Source organism: Corvus hawaiiensis, chromosome 27 (assembly GCF_020740725.1).
Source record: "Corvus hawaiiensis isolate bCorHaw1 chromosome 27, bCorHaw1.pri.cur, whole genome shotgun sequence".
NCBI lineage: Eukaryota > Metazoa > Chordata > Aves > Passeriformes > Corvidae > Corvus > Corvus hawaiiensis.
The window spans coordinates 1,907,526-1,929,173 of record NC_063239.1 but is presented as its reverse complement, the minus strand read 5'-3'; the positions used below and the strand labels follow the sequence as shown (position 1 = coordinate 1,929,173).

The window sequence follows — 21,648 nt, the reverse complement described above, 5'->3', positions numbered from 1 at the left end:
GGGAGCATTCTGTCACCTCTCCGTCTTTCTCCTTGCCCTCTCCATCCCAAATTCCCATCCCACAGCTTCCTTCCCATTTTTAGTGGGAAAGGGGTGCTGGAGCTTTGGCACAGGGAAAAATAATGGTAAAACCTTTAATTCTCTCCGTTTTCAAGCACCTCAAACACCCTCACTGGCAGCCTGTGAGCTGGACCCGGCTGGCACGCACGTGGCTCTTCCCTAGGGCATTATTTTTGGGATGATGGCTTGGGTAAGAAACCAAAAGGAAGCGGGCAAGATCTACAGCTGGTGTTGGACAGGTAAAAAAAAGGAACGACAGAGCTGGGAAGCATCAGATTCCAAAGAAAGCAACGGTGGGATGAGGTGAGGGGAAGTTTGGAGAGGCACTGGGATGGCTCAGGAGAGGCCAGAGCACGGAGGGGGATTCCTGGCATTCCTCAGCCCGTGCCCACACGTCCGTCAGGGCCCGTCCACCCACCAGGAAGGAGGAAATGAAACCCAGCCCTTCCTCCTGGAAGGAAAAGGCACAGGAATGAGAGGCTGGGACGAGGAAGTGGCGCGCTGGGGATTAGGCGGCCATGTGGCCGCTCCAAATCCTCATTAGGGGCTCGTTAAGGACATGAAAGCGGCTTTTCCTGCTTCCGGTCCGGCACCCCTGGAGCTGCTCGTGGCCAGCTCTGGCTGCCTTCTCCTGGCAGCTCGAGGGAAAATGGGAATGCTGGGGTGGTGGGAGGAAGATGGAATTGGGATCCCCGCTCCCGGCTGCTGTCGCTGGCGGATGTTGGGGACACGCAGCTCTGATGGGATTTATCCATCACGGCTCTGAGTGGCTCCTGGATTGCACCTCTGGGACGATCCCACGGGGCCCACACCCACCCCTGCGTGGTGGCACCCTGGTGGCAGCACCCTCTGTGTCACCCCTGCCAAAGCCGGGGTGACCAGGACATTCCCATGGCCAAACCTCTCCAGTTTTGGGAGCAGGACAATGCTCCAAGGGGATGGCACCATGCCAGGGTGGCCACAACATTCCTATGGCCAAAACTTCTCTGGATTTGGGAGCATTACAATGCTCCAAGGGGATGGCACCATGCCAGGGTGACCAGGACATTCCCATGGCCAAATCTCTCCAGTTTTGGGAACAGGACAATGCTCCACGGGGACAGCACTGTGCCAGGGTGACCAGGACATTCCCATGGCCAAACCTCTCCAGTTTTGGGAGCAGGACAATGCTCCAAGGGGATGGCACCATGCCAGGGTGACCAGGACATTCCCATGGCCAAATCTCTCCAGTTTTGGGAACAGGACAATGCTCCAAGGGGACAGCACTGTGCCAGGGTGACCAGGACATTCCCATGGCCAAACCTCTCCAGTTTTGGGAGCAGGACAATGCTCCAAGGGGATGGCACCATGCCAGGGTGACCAGGACATTCCCATGGCCAAAACTTCTCCAGTTTTGGGAGCACGACAATGCTCCAAGGGAATGGCATCAAGCCAGGGTGGCCACGACATTCTCATGGCCAAACCTCTCCAGTTTTGGGAGCAGGACAATGCTCCAAGGGGACAGCACTGTGCCAGGGTGACCAGGACATTGCCATGGCCAAACCTCTCCAGTTTTGGGAACAGGACAATACTCCAAGGGGATGGCACCATGCCAGACTATTCCCAGGATATTCCCATAGCCAAAACTTCTCTGGATTTGGGAGCAGGACAATGCTCCAAGGGAATGGCACCAAGCCAGGGTGACCAGGCCACCCCTGTGCTCCGAGAGGGTCAGACAGAGTGGGTTAAATCGAGACCTGTGGCCCTGGAAATCGGCTCCCAACGTGAAAGGCCCTAAATCCCGTGGATTTCCAAACCACCTGGCTCGTTTAAGCCGCTTCCTTCCTTAAATACGGACAGGCAATATGGACCACTAAGGCTCCATCCCCGATCCCTAACCCTGCCCTGGCTGGGAAGAACTGGGAGAGTGAAGGAATGAAGTCCAAACCAGCTGGTTTTGTCCCCTGTTGCCCCAAACCCGCTGCTCTGGGATGAGATTCCACAGGCAGCTCCCAAAGAGGAGCCCATCCCTCCTGCCCAGCTCCTCGCCCAACCCATCCACTGAAAAATGCAATATTCTCACTGGAGCTTTGCTCTTTCCCTGAAAATAAATGAGTCATTCCCAGCCAAAGGGTTCTTGGGGCTCAAAAAGCCAAATTGTGAATAACCCCACGAGCCCAGAAGCAGAAGGATTGAAACAATACGAGCCTCCACCTCCCCCCCCCCCCAGTAAATCTACTACTGTTTTTTTTCAACGTGGTTTAACAAATTCCCCAATATTTGCCTGGAAACTCCAATCCCTGGACAGCTGAATGGAGATTTTACTGCCCATGTGCCTCTGATTACAACATATTGCCACTAATGATAATTGTCTGGATTATACTTATCTGTTTCTGTGGCTAATAAACTATAAAAGACCACCAGTGAAGATGTAATAAAGTGCAGCTGTTGGAGCAAAAAAAAAGAAAGAAAGGGAAAAAAAAATCCAAAAAATCCTTTTTTTTCTAGGTCAGAGCAAAGTTGGGAGAGGCTGGGGAGAGCTGCCTCGGCGAGGGGAAGGAAAACCTAACTGGAAATAAGAAAGAGCTCCTCAAGGCAGCTTTCATTAATCTGGAACTTTTCCCCCAGAACCATCGCTGGGGTTTATCTGCCAGCAGGACAAGGGGAGGGAGGTGCAAGCTCTGCATTTCTCTCCTGCATCTCATCAGCCTCAAAATGGACCCTTGGGCTCCTCGGAAATGTTCCTGGCCAGGGATGCACCTACCAAGGGAAGGAGGAGGGAAGGGAAGGAGCATTTTTGTTCTCGGCTGTGGGGATGAAGCTTCCCCAGCATGGAACATAAGCTGGTTAAAGGCACGCAGGGTGAAGCTTTGCAGGTGCCAAAGGGCAGGAAAAGGGGAAAAAAACCTCTCATCTTCCAGGCCAATGGAAATTCAGGAAGTTGGAGAGAATTGCCGAGGCTGGAAAGCAGCCAGGAGGTCGGAGTAAACAGCCTGGTGTTGAACTGAGGACTGGGCACATAACGGAGTGTCCCGAGTCATGGAAATCCTGGAATGGGTTGGGTGGGAAGGGATCTGAAGGATCATCCAGATCCACCCCTTTCCACACCTTCCACTGTCCCAGGTTGCTCCAAACTGGTCTTGCAGCTTCCAGAAATGGGGCATCCTCTGGGAATTCCATCCCAGCCCCTCGCCACCCTCCCAGCCAGGAATTCCTAATTCCCAAAATCCCATCCAGCCCTGCCCTCTGGCACTGGGAAGCCATTCCCTGTGTCCTGTCCCTCCAGCCCTTGTTCCCAGTCCCTCTCCAGCTCTCCTGGAGCCCCTTTAGGGCTCTGAGGTCTCCCTGGAGCCTCCTCCTCTCTCACCCCGTGCTCTCCCAGCCTGGCTCCAGAGGGGCTCCAGCCCTCGGAGCAGCTCCACGGGCACATGGAAATGGATTTATTGCCCTGAATTCACCAGCCCAGGATTTCAAACCCAAGGCAGGTTTGCAGGGGAAGGGATTGTCTTTCATTTCACCAACTAACACAAGCTGGGGGAAAAAAAAAAAAACCCAGAATATCTCAGAAACACAAGTTCTTCCAATTTGAACAGAATGCTGGAAGAAGAAGTTAATGTATCTTTCATGAGGACAATCTAGATAATAAGCAACACAATTCCACAGCAAAAGGCTGGGATTTTTATTTTTTTTTCCCTTTTTCTTTCTTTCTTCCTATTTTTTTCCCCCTTAAATAAGCAGGAATTGCTGCTTGTGGATCGAGGACCAAGGTAAAACTTGAGTCACCAAACATCCCCCAGACAGGAACACGTTGTAACCTCAGGTGTGAAGTGATCCAGGAGATTTTACTTTCAGATTTGGGCAGAAACAACAACTTCAGGAGAAAAAAAAAAAAACAAAAACCAACAAAAAAAAAGCCCTAAACCACGACAAGCCCTCCGTGTGTCAAACCTAAACCGAAATTGTTATTCAGCAATTTGCAACACTTACTGTCATATTAAAGTAATTTCATTTTATTTTTGCTCGCTGGCTCTGCTCTTGTAACAAAACAGCGAATCTTGGGATTTAAGGGGATATTTGGGAGAGAACTGAAGTTATCCTTAAAGGTTTGGGGGTACAGCCTTTAAGCCTGGAAAAGGTGGGAATTTTGCAGGGCAGATGTGACAAAATTGTGGGATTTGGGTGTTTTCCCTTCGTTTCCCACCCTCCTGGCTACGAAGGCTCTGCAACCTCTCCTCCTTTGCATGGAAATATTATCTGTAAACATGCAGGAACTTTCACTTTCTGCTTTTTTATTTGGGAAAACTTCCAAAGGAAAGAAACTTTTGCTCAACCAGCCAATTTCTGACCCTCCCCTGGATGATCTCCAGGTGGTTTTGTTCCTTTGCTGGAGCTAAGAGTTGGTAAAAACCAACACATAAACAGAGAGAAAGTTGAATTATTCGTCCTTGGGGGGTCTCTTCCAACCCAGGATGCTCCACAATTTTATATCTCAGGAATTCTTTAAGCTGCAGCTGAAGGCAGCAGTGGATCCAAGTGGCCAAAAAGGTTAAAATTATTATTAATTAAGGTACCAAAAAGAGTGTGGCCAGCAGGAGCAGGGCAGGATTGTCCCTCTGATTTCCAGCCTCTCTCCAGGATCCACACCCCTAAAGCTCAGGATGAGGACAAACCCCCCATGGGCTCACGAGATGATGATTGGTACTCACTTTTTCAAAGGCTCTACGACTGTCTTTTGGATCTGATTCACCTGTGGGAAGCAAAAAAGGGAGGAGTGCACGTCAGGATTGTTGGAAAATCCCCTTGGGACAAGGATGGGTTCGTACAGAGCCCACCACGGGATGGGGGGGGGGATTCTGAGCACAAGCACAACGTCCTTTAACCAAAAGAGAGGGAATTTCTCCCATGGGAGCTGAAATCCCAGGCAGGAAACTGAGATTAGAGAAACTCGTGTGGGGAAAGTCTTGGAGCTGATGATAGACAGGGAAGGAGGTGAGACACAAAGGTTCTAGACAAGGACACAGGGAATGGCTTCCCACTGCCAGAGGGTAGGGATAGATGGGATTTTGGGAAGAAATCCTTCCCTGGGAGGGTGCAGAGGGGCTGGGCTGGAATTCCCAGAGGAGCTGTGGCTGCCCCTGGATCCCTGGCAGTGCCCAAGGCCAGGCTGGAGCAGCCTGGGACAGTGGGAGGTGTCCCTGCCCGTGGCAGGGGGTGGGGTGGGGTTAAATCCCTTCCAAACCAAACCATTCCACGATTCCATGAGAGCCCCAGCACTCCCATTTTCCACCTTCTCCTGGTTGAAGGAGTCCATCCTCTTCATGGCCGTGTCGAAGGCCGTGACCATCTCGAGGAAGGCGGGCTCCTGCTCACACAGGGGGTTGGACAGCAGGTCCGAGGAGATCTTCACAGCAGACTTGGACATGGCTATGTGGAAAAGAAAGTGGGGACAGGGTCACCTTTCCCACTGCCAGGCAAAAATCAGGGAGCTGAGGCAGCCAGGAGGGGTTCAGCACAACCTTCCAGGGAGATCCTCGCTGGTGGCTGAGAGAAAAGCAAGGAAAAGCCACCAATTCATTCATGTAAACAGCCAGAGAAGGGTTTTTATAGAAGTTAAGTCTGAACCACTTCAGTGCGAGGCTTGTGATGCTGCCAGAAATAATCCCAGACTAACAAAAGCACCGTTCTCTTAAAAAAAAACCCCCAGAGATGGGGGTTTTTATACATCTTCTCTCGACAGACTATTAAGTGTCACTCTCAGCCTCACTACAGCTCTTCCACAAGGAGAAAAATCGCAGTCCATTAAGTCTTTCAAATGGCTTTACACAAAAAAAAAAAAAGAAAAAAAAAAAAGAAAAACCCACGTATTTGAAGTGGATTTAGTGGGAAAGGACCAGACTGACAGGGCTGGGAGATGAGGTTTCTCTTCTCCTCTCCAAACACGAAGAGCAGGGACACAAAGTTAAGCATTTTCCCTCAATAAGCCTAAATTTTGGACAACGAGCCGGGGGGGAATGCAAAGTCCCTGCAGGCCCCGGGAGTGCCACCAAGAAATCCAGAAGCACCAGGTTATGCTCTTGACTGAGCATTCTGCTTGTTTTCCATCAGCCACATCCCTCTTTATCCAAACACTTGGTCTGCAAAGGGAAAATTCAACGACAGAGCCGCTACACAAACGAGCAAGGAATTAGGGAAGGTACAGAATGGAAAAAAAGATGAATAAAAAAGGAAAGCATCAATACAAGCAGGGAAAAAATAGACTAAAAAAGCAAAAAAGAAAAGAGCCAGGGGTACTAAAAAAAAAAAGGTTCTTTTTTTCCTCAGTGCTGGAAGTTATTCCAGTTGGAGATCACAAAGCCAGATGCTTGAGCCGGGCTACGGAGGAGCTTCGGAAAGACTCCCTCAGATATTAAAAGTGAAAGCCATCTGAATAATGGGGCTTAAGATCATAAATCAAGGGGTTAAACATTCTGATTTAAAGGTTACACACAATTATAACGGAGAGAGCTCAGAAGCGGCAGAGCTGGGGAGCTCAGCGCAGAGCGAGCCTCTCACTCCGGAATAACAAAGCTCCCGTATCCATCTATTATCCAAACATGAAGGCTTTAGGCATTTAGACCTTGAAACAGATGGGATATAATCCATATGTGTGACCACATCTGAGGAGGGATTTGTGCCAGAACGGGACGGAGTTAAGAATGGCAGAACTCCTTCTGCTGGAAGAAAAATTAAGTTTTCCTTCACAGGAAAGGACTGGAAGGGAACTGGAGGGAGGGAGAGGCCAGGTCATGCTGGGAGATCGGGAATTGAGGGGGTTTGGGCACGTCCAGAGGGAATCTGGGTCAGGAATTTCCTCTGCCTCACTGACATCACCTGTAGAGACCTGAAAAAGTGGGGTCTGAGAGTCCCAGGGCAGGGAGAAGAAGAGAGAGAAGGAGGAGAAGGAGAAGGAGAAGGAGAAGGAGAAGGAGAAGGAGAAGGAGAAGGAGAAGGAGAAGGAGAAGGAGAAGGAGAAGGAGAAGGGGAAGGGGAAGGAGAAGGGGAAGGGGAAGGAGAAGGGGAAGGGGAAGGGGAAGGGGAAGGAGAAGGGGAAGGGGAAGGGGAAGGGGAAGGAGAAGGAGAAGGAGAAGGAGAAGGAGAAGGAGAAGGAGGAGAAGGAGGAAAGGGAGAAAGCATTGCCTGTCCTTCAGGGTGGCCTTCAGGAGGGTCTGCACTGCTCTTCTGCTCATTAAGCATGTGAGATGCAGCTTCAATGGAAGGGATTTTGGATTTTAGAGTCCACTGCTCGTCTGAGTGGGATAAAATGGAGAACAGCCAGAGAAGCAAACCTGAGCCACGGGGATCCCGTGGGTCACCTGCACCTCATTCCAAAGGAGAGCTTTCACCTCCAGTTAAAGAACATCCTCCTCCTGCTCCTCAAGATCCTATTTTGTTTGGAAAGAGGGTGGGGAAGGGGGTGAGTGATCTCCAGCCACAGGCCAGGGAGTGCTGCTAACACCCCATTCCCTGTTTGCTGGCAGGGCAGCGCGAGAGCCTCGCAGGGAATATCTGTGCACAGGAATCGCTCTCGTTCTGAGCCGAGTTTTTTGGGAAGAAGGTGGAGACTCGAGCCACCAGTCCCACTTTGCCAGGGAGTGTTTGCAGGCAGTCAAGAACCAACCCCCTGAGCCTGGAGGAATGAGACAGGAGGACAGAATGCTGCCATCCTCACTGGATCCAGGGGCTGGATGTTGGGAATGGGCACTGCCAAGGTGAGGAGAGCCATCCTCAGGGATTGATCTGATCCACCTCCTTTTCCTTCAGCCCTCCCTCAGCAGACTGTGTGCAGAACCTCTCCCTCCACTCATGACTTCAAGGCTTTAAATGAGAAATCAGATCTTCCTGGCTCTGGCCAAGGCTCATTTGTGACTCTGCCATGTAACAGAACGGAAAAAGAAAGTCCTCCCACAGCTCCTCTGGGACTTGAAATGCTCCATATAAACAACGCCCACTGCAAGGGAGGGGAGGGGAATCCTTAACAAGGAAAAACTTACCAAGGATCCCTGACAATGACCAGAGTCCTCGGAAAGGGCAGTTTTCACCCTGGAAAAGAGTCCTGGGTGTCCGGTGCCTTCCCCACCCCTCTCCCCGTGCTGGGAAGGGTGGGAGAGCACGGGAAAGGCCCGGATCTGTGTTTGTGCCTGGCAATATCCACACACACACACACACACACACACAGGTGAGAGGCTGGATCATAGAAAGCCCCAAATTTGCCTCCTTCCCACTGCCCTGCCCCGCTGTGGCCCCGATCCCTGCCCTGCTGTGACCCCAATCCCACGGGATGAGTGCTGGCCCAGTGCAGCCCACACCTGTTTGTGCTGCTGCCTCTGCCTTGGCTCCGGAGCTGTGGGGGCCAAGCAGGAACTGCTCCAAACCCTCGCTGGGAAAAACCAGCTGGGTTTGGAACAGCTCTTTGCTGCAGGTTCCTGCCCTGCTCAGCTCAGCAACAGCATCCAACAAATCCAGCTCCCAGTTCCCCTCCGCTGGATCCGTCTGCGGGCACAGCAGATTCCGACCAGAGGGATGTGAAGGGAGCTGGGACATGGGACAGGACACCTGCAGGGGCAGATGTCACCCCAAACGTGCAGGCAGAGCTGTTTATTGCTTCCTCCATCGCCCACTGCCACGAGGGGAAGCCAAAAGAAGCAGCCCCCGAGGGAGTGAGCTGGGTTATTCCCGAGGGAGAGCTGCCAGGTCAGCACTTCCCACGGGAAACACGGACAGCCGTGCCCACCTGTGCCCTGCAGCCCCACCCAGACCATCACCCCACCTTCCTGGGGCTTCCAGAGGGTGCTCCACGCCCTTGACTGAAGGAGGTGCAAAAGCACTGCCGGCACAATAGGCTCAGCTGGAGCCGCTCCTGCTGGAGAACCTGAGACCTGGAAGAACGACTCCTGGTTTTATCAGCGGCAGAAACTGAGGCAAAGAAAAGAAAGGGACTTGTCCAAGGCCACAGAGCTCAGGAGACAGGGACTGAGCCCACAGCGCTGTCTGTGCTCCCTGGGCTGAGCTGCTGCTCGCAGCCCTCTCGCAGATGGCCTTGTAACTAAGCAAACTGAGTGGGACTGAGCTCTGGATTTGTTTTCCAGACTTGTCACACATTACTCATGTGATCTCGAGAAAAGTCACTTCGTCTCTCTGTGGCCAAGTTCACAGTCTATGTATCCTCCAGTCACTTACCCAAATCTGCATCTGTGCTTTTCTTCATATCCTTCTGAAGTTTTTTGGTCTGATCTTCCAATCTGAAAGATGGGGGAAAGAAGGCAAAGTCGGAATCTTGGAAAGAAAGGAACCCGAGTGTATCATACGTGCAACAAATCATTTACGGGCTGAATATGCTGGCTTCTGGTGGGAGTTAAAAATATCCAGGCAAGGCTCGATGAAGTTCAGTGCAGCTCAACCCTTTTGGGTTGTTTTCAGATGGTTTTTAACCTTTTCAAGTTGGTGATCTCTTATTCATAGTTCACATATTTCCTGAAAGTTCTCACACTTAACACAAATGGTGAAGCCAAATGCTTCCAGATGATCCGTGTGAGCTCCTGTGACACAGGCAGGATGGCAAAGCCTCTCCTGGGCCTCGGAGGTGTTGGGCTCTTCGGGGACCCCGCAGTTTTCTGGCAATTTTACACTTTGTTTTAGAGCTGCCAGAATCTGCAACCCCACTGCAAATACTTCTCAGGACACCTTTGAACACCCAGAGAAACCCCGAAGAATTGGAAATTACAGGGCAGCGAGGGATTTCTCACTGGGGAGAGCATCACTGGCTAAAACTCCCTGGGAAGATGCAACGAGAGGACATGGCAGGGAAGCACGCGGCCGGTCCTGTCCGACCAGTGTGGTTGATACTCACTGCTGCAGCTTCCCATATTCCCTTTCAAAGTCTCTCTCCACCTGTGGAAAGAAGAGATGGGAATCAGCTCCAGGGCACTGCAGGAGTGTGCAGGGAAACTGTCCCCGGGAAATGCCGAGCAGAGCCCAGGGAAGCACAAGCTGCAGCTTTAACGGGAGTTACGCCTCAAAAGTAAAGGAAGTCTTGGAGTTTTTTGAGCTCCAGACTCTCTTGGAGCAAAGTCACTGCCACCAAACGTGTCGGCTCGAGCCAAGGACATGCTCCAGCACACGGATTGGGAGCTGATGGAATAAATGGGAATGCTGTAAAAGAGGGGAGGTCACAACCTAGCGTGGCTCAGTGTTGGGGGGACGAGCCTGGGTTCTCCCCCACAAACTGAGGGGAGCTGCTTCTCCTCCAGCCCCATTAAGGACCCTGAGGCGGGTCTGGCTGTCTCCTCCTTCCTCATCCTCAAGAGGATGGTGAAACTCCCCCAAACCACCCCCATCTTTGCACTGTTCACCCCTTCCATACACCCCTGAGCCCTGCAACAGCTCCCTCCCATGAAATTCTGGGGCTGGAGCAACAACCCCAGTGGACTGTGACACCTCCAGAAGGGAGGGGAAACCTGCGCTCCGAGCTCAGAGCTCCAGCACAGCCTTCTCCCGATGCTACCTCAGTGCCTGCTCCCTCCTACTTGCTAGCTGGCAGCAAACCTCCAGCGATAGGAGATATTTTAAGGAACTTTCTTTCCATGCTGACTGTTTTAACACACTCAAAACGTTCATTCCACACCTCGTCAACCAGAGAAGCAAATGGATTTCAATTGACCAGCCAAGAGTAAATCCATGCGCGTTTGTTGTCATGGGATCAGCGCTGGGTTCAGTTGTGTTGTCAAGCTCCTGTGCTATTAAGGAAATGCAGAGTGCTGGGAGCAGCCAGGACTAGAAGGATCCAAAGGTTTGTTCCAATTCTTCCTGCTGGCCCCGGGATTTCAATCCCAGGCTCGATGCGACACCACAGCGTTTAATGGGGACGTTTGCTTTTCATGCAGAATTGCTGTTAAAAGCTCAGGGCTGAAAGATGGAGCTCCGTTTTCTCGAGATCTCCTTGTTTTAAACATCTTTTCGGGCTGCACTTGAACTCCACCAGCCCTGTCTGAGGGCAGGCAGCGCCCAGCCACATTCCAGCCCCATCCCAGCGCCCAGCTGTCCGCGCCATCCGCTCCCACCATCCGGGGGATGCGAGCTGGCTCTTCCCCCCCCCCCCCCCCACCCTCTGCTCCAAAAAACCCTCCCCGGAGCTTCAGCTCCCTTTTCGTGCTGCTAAAATTGGGCTCTGGAGAGAACAGCCACGGAGCAGTGTGGGGGCAGCTCACACGACTTGTGCCTGGTGTTCGGGGAGCCGCAGAAATCCGCGGCAGCTGGCGCCAGCAGGTCAGGTAACCGGCACATAGTAAAACTCACCCTCCCGTCCCCGTGCCTGTTCCGGCTGCTAAAATATCCAGGGAATATTGCACTCTATTTATAGGCCTTAGGTGTGAATTGTTTTGGTTGCAAACCACAGAGGGTCGGGCACGACGCAAAAATGGGCCCCCTTTGAAGGCTGGCGGGGTCATTCCCTTATCGCTCCCTCTCCCTGTTTAGGAGGATCTGCTCAGCAACCAATTCCTCCAAAAGCTGGAAGGCTGGGCTGTGAACTACCTGCAAATATTCAGGGTTTCTGTCCCTTTTTGCTGTCAGATTCGCCCGTTTCCGTGCAATAAGCAGAAGGCGTCGTTGCTTAACGGATATGGAGCAGCTTCCAGGGCCTAAAGGGGCTCCAGGAGAGCGGGAGAGGGACTTGGAAAAGGGCCAGGAGAGACAGGACACAGGGAGTGGCTTCTCCCTGCCAGAGGGCAGGGATAGATGGGATTTTGGGAAGGAATTCCTCCCTGGGAGGGCGGTGAGGGGCTGGGATGGAATTCCCAGAGGAGCTGTGGCTGCCCCTGGATCCCTGGAAGTGCCCAAGGCCAGGTTGGAGCAGCCTGGGACAGTGGGAGGTGTCCATGCCCATGGCAGGGGGTGGAATGAGATGAGTTTTAAGCTCCCTTCCCACCCAAACCACTCTGGGATTTTAGGATTCATTCTATAAAGACAAAACCTCCCCACCCTGCAACCCTCTGAGTGCTGTGACCCCCCCAAAACCTCCCGAGCTGCCCCAAAACCCCCATCCCGGTGCCGGAGCAGGATCCAAATGGGATCGAGGTGACTCCACACAGAGACACTTCAGCTGCCCAGCCTGACTCACATCCCCAGCCCCATCTCTCCCAGACAGCTGCCCAAGGATTGCTCTTATTTTTCACGCCCACAGGCAGCAACTGGCTCCCAGTCCCCACAGTCTGCGAGCTCATGGAGCCACCCAGTCATGGCTGGAGCCCGGATATCCCACAAAAAGCAGCTCTGAGGAGCTCTGGAGAGGAAAAAGCTGCTCTCACGTGCTCCCACCCAGCAGAGTCACAGGCAGAGCCGTGCAAGGAGGACAAGCTGGGAACATTTTGCAGAGCACACAGTAATTCCCACTCCCAGTAGCTCTCCATGGTCACACGCAGCCGACAGAGGCTGTGGAGAGGATTAGCACGTTAAGAGTAACGAGAACAAGAAGTACAGGCAAGAAAATTACAATATCCTGAAGGGAAGTTTCCGTATTATTAAAATAATCCCACTGCTCCGCAGCCTCTCTCTGAAACCTCCCAATCAAGCCGTGCTTTCTGTATTGAACCTTTTTTTCTTCCAGGCACAGGGGCTGGGTAATGCAAAAATCGCTTGTCTCGGGGTTTTTATTTAAATCTACATCAAGAGCGACGAGCTCTCGAAAGCTTTGAAATAAAACAACGTTCTCTCCTTCACCCAGTTCTTTTTTCTTGTTGTTTGCAAACACTGGGCCTCCCACCTGTGATAAGATCCCTCCCTGCTCGAAGGGCAGGAGCATCATCACCACCACGGTTACGAGGCAATGGAAGCAAAAGCAAAGCCAACACTACAAAGAGATGGAAATAAGGGACTGTGAGGAACCTTCCGATCCTCCTGGGGTTCGTGTTTTTTCCTGGAGGAGGAAGATGAGCTGATTTCTGCATCTTCCAGTGGGCTCAGCCTCTTCGTGGATCTTGGGGAAAAGAGGGAAGTGTGTGCTTCCTCCTCCCTCCTCGCGAAAAAAAAAAGAAACCCACAGAATTAGGCCATGAATTCTGTTCTAAGATGGAATTTCTGCCGAGCTTTTGCCATCCCATCAAGAGATTCAAGGTAAGTCCTGTGGGTGAATATCCTGAGCCAGAGCTGCAGAGTGCAGGTGGGGCTGGGATGTCATGGACTCCACACCCCCACCCTGCAGGAAAGCTTCCCAGAAAGGCACCAAAGGGAAGAAGGATGCACCTCCCAACTGCAGAGACCACTTTGGCCAGAAAGGGTGGAAGGAAGAGAGCAAAAATGAGCAAAGTGATTTAACTGGCACCACTCGAATTCACCCCAGCATTCCCGTGACTTTTCCTCCACCGTTCTGGGATTTCCAGCTCGCTGGTGGAGCCCAGTGGAACGGCGCTGACGGCCACAGCTGCAGTGGAATCCTGCTGCTCACGGAGCTGCTCCGTCCGACATCCCTGGGGAAGGCAGAGCTGCTGGGATGAGTCAAGGAAGGGAGGTTTGGCAGCTCAGGTCTGCCCTCCCCGCCAAGCTGACTCAGGCCAGCGAGGAGGAGGAGGAGGGCGAGCGGTCTGAGTCAGCCCAGGCCAGAGCAGGGACGAGGGAAGCAGGGAGGGAGATGGGATAAAAACCTCGGCTCGCCCCATGCCGAGCGCCCCGCGGGGATGCAGGGCCGGCTCTGCTCCCCGGCTCCCTGCCTGCTTGGATCATCCCAGCCCCGGTGAAGGGCAGGGAACAAACCCGGGGGGACGCAGGTGAACTTCAGCTGGAGCTGCAGCAGAGCTGGGGAGACGAGACAGCTCCGATGGCAGCGCAACCTCTGCTGGGAGCGGAGCTGTCCCGAGGGAGGGAAGAACGTCTCTGCCGTAAGAGGCTTCGTGGCTGAGCAATAAACATGGAGAGATATAATTCTAACAGGTTTAACTCCTATCACTGGGCATTAGTTTAATTGGGCTGCGGGCCCGTGGCCCTGCTGACAGCAGGTCCTCTCTGAGCATTAGATCCTCCCACCCGGCTCCCGGAGCCCGGTGACAGCTGCTCTTTTCAGGGAAGAGGAGGGGAGAGATTATGCTGTCTGGAATTGGATTTGCCCAGGTTAAGGTGGAAACAAAGCACAGGCACGTCTGGGGAGGGGGAGATCACCTCAGTTCACCAGCTGATATTTTCTGCTGGGGTTTCCTTCCTCCCTCAAGAGCTAAACTGTGCCTGACACCGTGCCCTTCTCCAAAGGATCACAAGCGAGTGGGCACGGGGAGTCATGACTAATTCCTCGGCAGCCCAGGCAAATTGCTTTTCAGGACTACTGCCGGCCTAGATCTGACACCAGCCCCAGCATCAAGACAACAAAAAAGCCTCTCTGGCTCGCTGAGCCTCTCGGCAAAGCCACCCTCCTCTCCTGACTCCAGTCCCAGGCCTCATGGAGAGCCAGAGAAGTTAAATCCTAACAAACACTGCTTTTTTTTATCCTTCCCCCTCACCATCCTCTTTTGTGGTCCGGTCTCTGTGAGTGGGAGATCCTCTACCCACAACCACTTCCCTTCCGACGGGCTTGGGATGCAGCCCTGGAGATGCCACACCTTCCCACTTCCTGCGGCGGGCTCCGGAGCCCAACATCTGGAACATCCTGGCCCTTGGCTTCTGCCGCTGTTCCCCAAAGCCTGCACAGATGGAGTGTCTCAGCCTGCGACTGGGAGGTAAATTTGGGGGCCTGCAGCTCACTGAAGCTACAAAGCAACCCCATCCCTTCCACACCACGGCGTGGAATGCCTGATCCCGGGGGATCTCGGTGGTTTCCTGCCGTTTGTTCTGCTTTGAAGGGCTGCACTCCGTGCTTGGCGTGAAGTTCCAAGGCTTTGGGCTTCCTGTTTTTTGCTTTCCCTGTATCTGCTGCCTGGAGAGCAGCAGCAGCAGCAGCATCATCATCATCATCATCATCATCACAGGGCAAATGGAAGCCATTTAGAAACCAGCTTCCAACTTTGTTGACACAAAGTCTTGTTCCTGGGGGAGCTGAGGAAGGAAGGAAGGGAAAGGGAAAGGCCTGGAAGCGCTCTAGGTGCTGAATGAACCTCTGCCTGCCGGATATTCTGAGCTGTTCTATTTAATACACACACATGTATATATAAGCAAAGCCTGCCAACTGCTTCAGAACAGCACATTCCAGCAGCTCCGGGGAAGGGAAGATCTCAAAGGTGCCACCGCTCATCTGCAGGGAGCCCGAGCTCAGGGAGGGCTGATTTTAGGGGAGAAAAACCTCTCCCAACAGCAAACGCAGCAGGAGGGGAGGGAAATCAGCAAAGAAATATAAAATATTCAACTGGGGTGTGAGAAATGGGTAGGCTGGAGATGCCAAGACACCCAGAGCTGCAGAGCAGTTGGTTCTTGCCCCAGCCTGGAACGACAGCGGCGTTGGGAACACTGGGAAAGGGGATGAGAGGCAAAATGTCGTGGAGCGAGGAATGTGGGGGCTCCTGACACGAGCTGGGAGGGGGGTGAAGAGTTGAGGCTGGGTTGCCTCACCTGAGGGACCACAGGCAGCAGCACTGTCCTGGTGGATGGCCAGCCCCTGGAAAAGGGTGGCTGGAAACACACGGAAAAACCACGGAGGAATTTTACCAGTCCTCGTCGCCTGCCTGGCTTAAATTCTGTACTGACAGTTTGGAGCTGTTACAGAAAATTGCTGCTCCACGGCAGCAGACAACCACCAAATCCTTTAAAATAAAACATGACAATCAAGCCTTGAAGGGAGTGGTGGGATTAGCCCTCTGCCTCCAAGGAAAATGTCATGTCCCAAGGAGAAACTGCCCCACAAACGCGGGTGCCCACGCATCCCACGGAATTAGCGGAGTGTCCCGGAGAGGAAGGATCAGGGATGTCAGGCTGTGCAGGGGATTAGGTCACCAACGCCGGCAGAGGGACAAGCTCTGCCCCACGCTGCCTCTCAGGGCTCCCATTTTAGAGCAGGTGTCCAGGTGAGTTTTCAGGGCCAGCTCCTGGGAGGTTCCACAGCTTGGTTTTTTTTTTTTGTTTTTTGTTTTTTTTTTTTTTTTGTTTTTTTTTGTTTTTTTTTTTTTGTTTTTTGGTTGGTTTTTTTTTTGGCACGGGACAAATGCAAAGCCAAGCTGCTTAAGAAGGGAAAATACCACAGCCAGCTGCAAGCAGCAGCACTTGGGGTAGGAGCCTCAAATCCACGGGAATACAAAATGCTTTTTTAATTTGCTTTTAAAGCAAATGCTGTGCAGCACAAATTAATTCACGCCCGAGCACTAAGCATCTCAGCTTATAAGCCTTTCTTTGGAAACAGTTATATTCAGCGATCTGAACCACTCCTCCTCCTCCATCTGCTCCGAAAGGATGAACAAACAAGCCATTGCTGAAAGAAGGAAGGAAGGAAGGAAGGAAGCAAACCCGTTCAGCCATCTCCGAGGAAAACCGTGCCAGACCAAGAGAGCTCTTTTCCCCCACCCCACACACACCCCCCCCCAAAAAAAAAAAAAAAGAAAAAAAAAAGAAAAAAAATTATCATTCCAACAGATCCCAAACCAAAATATTCTCCCTGGATGGGGCTCCCCCTCGCTCCTCGCACGAGGAGCCGAGCGCTGGTCACACGCGGCAACAGGTTCTGCTGCTCCAGCTCCCTCCCACACGCTGCAAAATGGGACGAGTCAAAGTGCCGGCTTGACTCATCAGCCACATGATCCAAGGCTGGAGCTAAAAAGGGGGAACTGGTTTACTCACTGTCTTGGGTACAATCTGTTTCTTGGGCTGCCCGATCTTGAACGGGATCCTGGAAAAGAGAGAGGAGAAGGGAATGTGTGAGCGGCGCTGACGATGCCGGGCTTGGGCGGCCCGGCCCCGTGCTGGGGGTGGGTTTGGGGGCAGCAGGGATTGTCCTGGGATGGCAGCCCCTCATTCCAGGCACCGTGCACCCCCTGGGGAGGGAAAGGGTGGGAGAGACTGTGGGGAGACCTCTCAGCATTCCACAACTCCCTCCCATGGGGCAGCTCTGATCTCTGCTCCCTGTGACAGGGACAGGACCCAGGGAAGGGCTGGAGCTGTGCCAGGGAGGGTTAGGTTGGATTTTAGGGAAAAATTCTTCCCTCAGAAGGTGCTGGGGCACTGAACAGGGAATGGTCCTGGCCCCCAGGCTGCCAGAGCTCCAGGAGTGTTTGGACACTGCTCCCAGGGATGCCCTGGGTGGGATTTTGGGGGTGTCCGTGCAGGGCCAGGAGCTGGGCTGGATGATCCTGGTGGATCCCTTCCAGATTCTCCAAGAGTGCCACCCCTGAGGTCAGCCCCACACATCCTTCCCCACCCTCCTTCCACCCCAAACCAACGCAAGGATGCTCCACAAGCAGCTGAAGAACCCTCTCTGCTTCAAACCAAATCTGATGGGGAGGATAAAATACTAAAAAAAAAAACAAACCAAACCCCAAACAAACCCTGTAAATATTTAGAAAGAGGATATTAAAAAAAGCAACAGCCCAGTGTCTGGAGCTGTGAGCTGCTTCAAAGGATTCCTCCGCTCCCACAGCTGGAGGAGAGGCTCACCTGCCAGCACAGCCTTCATTCTTAAAATCCCTAATTCCCAGGAAAATCTGGGTTACCTCAATGGTTTCCTTGGAGGTGAAGATTACTCTAAATAAATTACACAACATATGTAAGGGTGGCTGGGTCAGCTGGGAGCAGCCACGCAGGCAGCCTGAAAATAATTGGATTTCTTTCACCTATCAGTATAATGAAAATCCGGGAATTCGACTGCTGTTGTCAATGGATTTAATTAAGTTAAAGAGGCGCTGCTTGGTTAAAGCACCTCAGCCAAAACCTCCCCATGTTTTCTGGGTTGTGGTGATTTAAATAAGTAGAAAAAATTGAGGTCGTAATGACATGAAAGTGGCGTTTGCCAGAGATGCTTCACCTACAGCTCAGCTTCATCCCATCCCATCCCATCCCATCCCATCCCATCCATCCCATCCCATCCCATCCCATCCCATCCCATCCCATCCCAACCCACCCCATCCCATCCATCCCATCCCATCCCATCCCATCCCATCCCATCCCATCCATCCCACCCCATCCCATCCCATCCTATCCCATCCCATCCCATCCCATCCATCCCATCCCATCCCATCCCATCCATCCCATCCCATCCCATCCCATCCATCCCATCCCATCTCATCCATCCCATCCCACCCCATCCCATCCCATCCCATCCCATCCCATCCACCCCATCCCATCCCATCCATCCCATCCCATCCCATCCATCCCATCCCATCCCATCCCATCCATCCCATCCCATCCCATCCCATCCCATCCCATCCATCCCACCCCATCCCATCCCATCCCATCCCATCCATCCCATCCCATCCCATCCCATCTCATCCATCCCACCCCATCCCATCCCACCCCATCCCAAATCTGCACCAGGAGCTTCCAGGGAAAGTGTCCCAGTCCCCTCCCGAAAATGTGGACCGGACCAACCCAAACTCTCACGCTGCTACACCAAACTTGAGCTAAACCCACAGATTTTGGGACTGTGTTTTCCCGCTGCCTCCCAGTCTGGCTTTTCCCACTGCTGGTTTTCCATTTGCTTCCCACCAGCTCCACTTCCAAGCCCCCAGCACCGCTCCATCCAACAGCTGGACCCCCAGGAAATATTTTTATCTGAGTAACCTGTTCTAAAACCCAACTGTGTGCTCGGGAGAAAGGGTTTGCCATGGAAGAACACGCAGGATCGGGAAAAAACCACCCCGGAATATCCAAACTCCAAACCTCGCTCTTCCCACCTTTCCCGTTGTTTTCAAACCAACGCTGTAATTACCCACCGGGAATAATCCAGGCCTGCACCCCCCGTGTCCCTCCCTGAGCAGCTCTGGAGCCAACCTGAGTCACCAGGTTTAAATTTAAAGGGTTTTTTTTGGGGGGGAGAACTTCCTGTTTATGGTTCTCGGCTGGGACCGGTGTAATTTTGGGTTTAACCCTTTCCAGCTCCTGTGGCGGTGTGTGAATCACCCTTCTTTTATAAACAAACACCACTCTGCTGTATAATTTCCCTGTCAAGGACTGCGGGTGTGGTGCCTTACAGGAAGAAAACAAAAATATATGGATTTTTTTTGTTTTTTTTCTCCTTTGTGTTTTCCTCCGTGGGTCAAATATAAACTAAAATGAGGCACCTCCCGCCTGCCAGGCACAGCCAGGTGCTGTCACTTGATGTTTTTGGAAGAGATGGCATCAACTTGGCCGTGGAAGGATAAAAAAATAATGGGGATTTTACTCAGGGGAGTGTTATCCCAGTTAAAACCAGTTTGCCGCTCTCTGGCAGGGCGGGAATAAGCAGGGAGCTGGAGCCAGGCTGGTTCCCAATAGGAAAGGACAATTAAAAAGGGGATGAAAGCATTACCTGTGCACAACCTGCCCCTCTGCCTTGTCTGGGGGGGCACAGGGAGCATCCCAAACTGGTGTTGAACACTGGAAAAATGGTTAAATCGAGGGAATTCTGGTAAAAAGAGGGATGTGGGGCAGGAAAAGCCATGAATCAGCATTGGCTGGATATCAGAGCTGGGAGCACAGGGAGGGAAGGCAGTGGGGGCCCAGGGGGTTCTGTCCCATCCTCATTCCCCATCTCCACCCCCCCACGGAGGGCAAGGAACCCCAAAAATCCCTTCTTTTCACCCAGAAACAAAAGGAACTCAGTGGAGCGCTGCAAAGCCCCCGTGCAGCAGTAAATATCTCTATCAGCATCGTGATGCCGCTTGGTAATTATGTCTGTCTCAGTAAAACCTCTAAAAAATAACCCTGTGCAAGTCAGGTCTGTTCCTCAATTACTGGGGTTTTTTTGGTTTTTTTTTGGTTCTGTTTTACAGTTTTACATAATTTTCCTGGTTTCTAAATCACCGCCTTTTAATATGATTCTCAGGGAGGGTTGGGGTGGGGGGGGAGATGGATGAGCAGGGAAGCAAGCAGTAAGGAAAAAAATAAAGATGAGAAGTATGGATTTCTATTGGAGCTTTTCAACCAAATGGATTCACCCCACGCCTCAAAACTGCTGCTGGCACCGAATTTTCGCCCCTCTGGGAGTTTGTGGCCCTGCCTGCAAAACTGGGGGGGACACACAAAGTGCAGCTGCTACAGCAGCATCACAACCATTTCCTTCAAAATGAAAGAGTTTTTTTTGGTTTAAAATGTATGATGGGGGATAATAAATAAAACTGGGGGGGGGGGGGATGGATCCATAGCCATCGCTGCCATGAATTCCCAGCGTGGCACAGATCTCCCTGGTACCTTAAAAGCTCAGCCTGGCTCTATAAACACCAAAGAAAAACCAGAATCGGGGCTTTTCTTTTTTTTTTTTTTTTTTTTTTTTTTTGATGTCTCGTTTCTGCTGAGCGAGAGAAAGCTGGGGTTGTGTTTGGGGTGTGAAATCCCTTGAAATCCCGTTCCTGAAGAGCCGAGCGCGCTGAGTCACAGCCGGAGCGTTCCCACCCCGCGGGGCTGGGGGAGCATCCCGGCCCCTCGCAGCCCCCTCCCCGCGAGGGCACCGGGAGTTTGGGAAGGCAGCGGGCTTCAGTGGGGAGGGAGGAGGCTGAAGCACTGCAGGGAGAGGGTGGGAAGAGCTTAAAGAAGGGGAAAAAAGTGTGGGTGGAGAGAATCCTGCGAGCTCTACTCGGGGATGCTCAGGAACCCCAGGGAGGGGAAGGTGGGAGAAGCTGTGGCTGATTTTCCTCTGAAGTTTCCCCAGCAATCTCATCTATTTACTCGGCTTTTCCATGTGCAAACGCAGGGCCACACGCACCAAAAGCAGTTAATTCTCCTCTGGATGCACAGGAGAGTTGGAAACAAACCTCCCAGGCAGGGGGGGGATCCAGCTCGATGAGGTCTGCGGGGAGCTGCAGCTTAAAACGTGGAGCTCCCCCTCCCACTCCCCGCCGGTCCCCCGGAACGGAGGCACGCAGGAATTGCCTGCAGGAATCACTCAATCCCTGCCACTTTCGGGAGGAATGGTCCTTTCCTAGGGTGGACCGAGCAGGACATCAAACCTTGGCATCGCCCCTGGCCATGGGGAGCTGGGATGGAGCTCAGAGCGTGCCCAGGGGATGAATCCCCGCGGGATGGGATCTTTTCTCCCGGCTCATTCCAGCTGAACGTGGCTTCTTCGCCACCCCTAATCAGCCCCCAGAAGACCCTTGGCAGATAAGCAAGGGATAAACGCTGAATATTTTCACCCACAGCTGATAAAACGCTGCCCCTGGGGACGCTGAGCTGCCAGGCAGGGACTGGGGAGGGAGGGAGGGAGGGAAGGGAGGATGGACAGACAGATGGACAAGCAGGGACAGGGACAGCAGGGGCTGGGGCAGTTTGGATGTTAATTAATTTGGGAAAAGTGGCACTGAGCCTCGGAATTCAATATTCCTGCCCCAGGTGGGCACGAGTGGCATTTGCTGGGGACCCGCAGGTCCCACTCTGGTATGAACTGGTGGCCACGACTGGTTTTTACTGGTACCACTGCCAGACAACCAACTAAATCCATGTTTTGTGGGAAGTGCCCACTTCCCGTGGAAAGTTTCAGGG

General features: G+C 52.6%; 1 protein-coding gene across 2 annotated transcripts in view; it reads right to left on the bottom strand.

The window, feature by feature from the left end:
• The window catches only part of BIN3 (bridging integrator 3), a 41,969-nt gene that overhangs the window by 13,934 nt on the left and 6,387 nt on the right, over window positions 1-21,648 (bottom strand). For both annotated transcript variants that reach the window (XM_048287339.1, XM_048287338.1), the window contains exons 2-6: window positions 16,819-16,867; window positions 9,926-9,966; window positions 9,256-9,317; window positions 5,327-5,463; window positions 4,746-4,786 (exon numbers count right to left, since the gene is read on the bottom strand). In XM_048287339.1, the coding sequence (XP_048143296.1) occupies window positions 4,746-4,786; window positions 5,327-5,463; window positions 9,256-9,317; window positions 9,926-9,966; window positions 16,819-16,867 (330 nt within the window). The remainder of the gene's footprint in view (window positions 1-4,745; window positions 4,787-5,326; window positions 5,464-9,255; window positions 9,318-9,925; window positions 9,967-16,818; window positions 16,868-21,648) is intronic.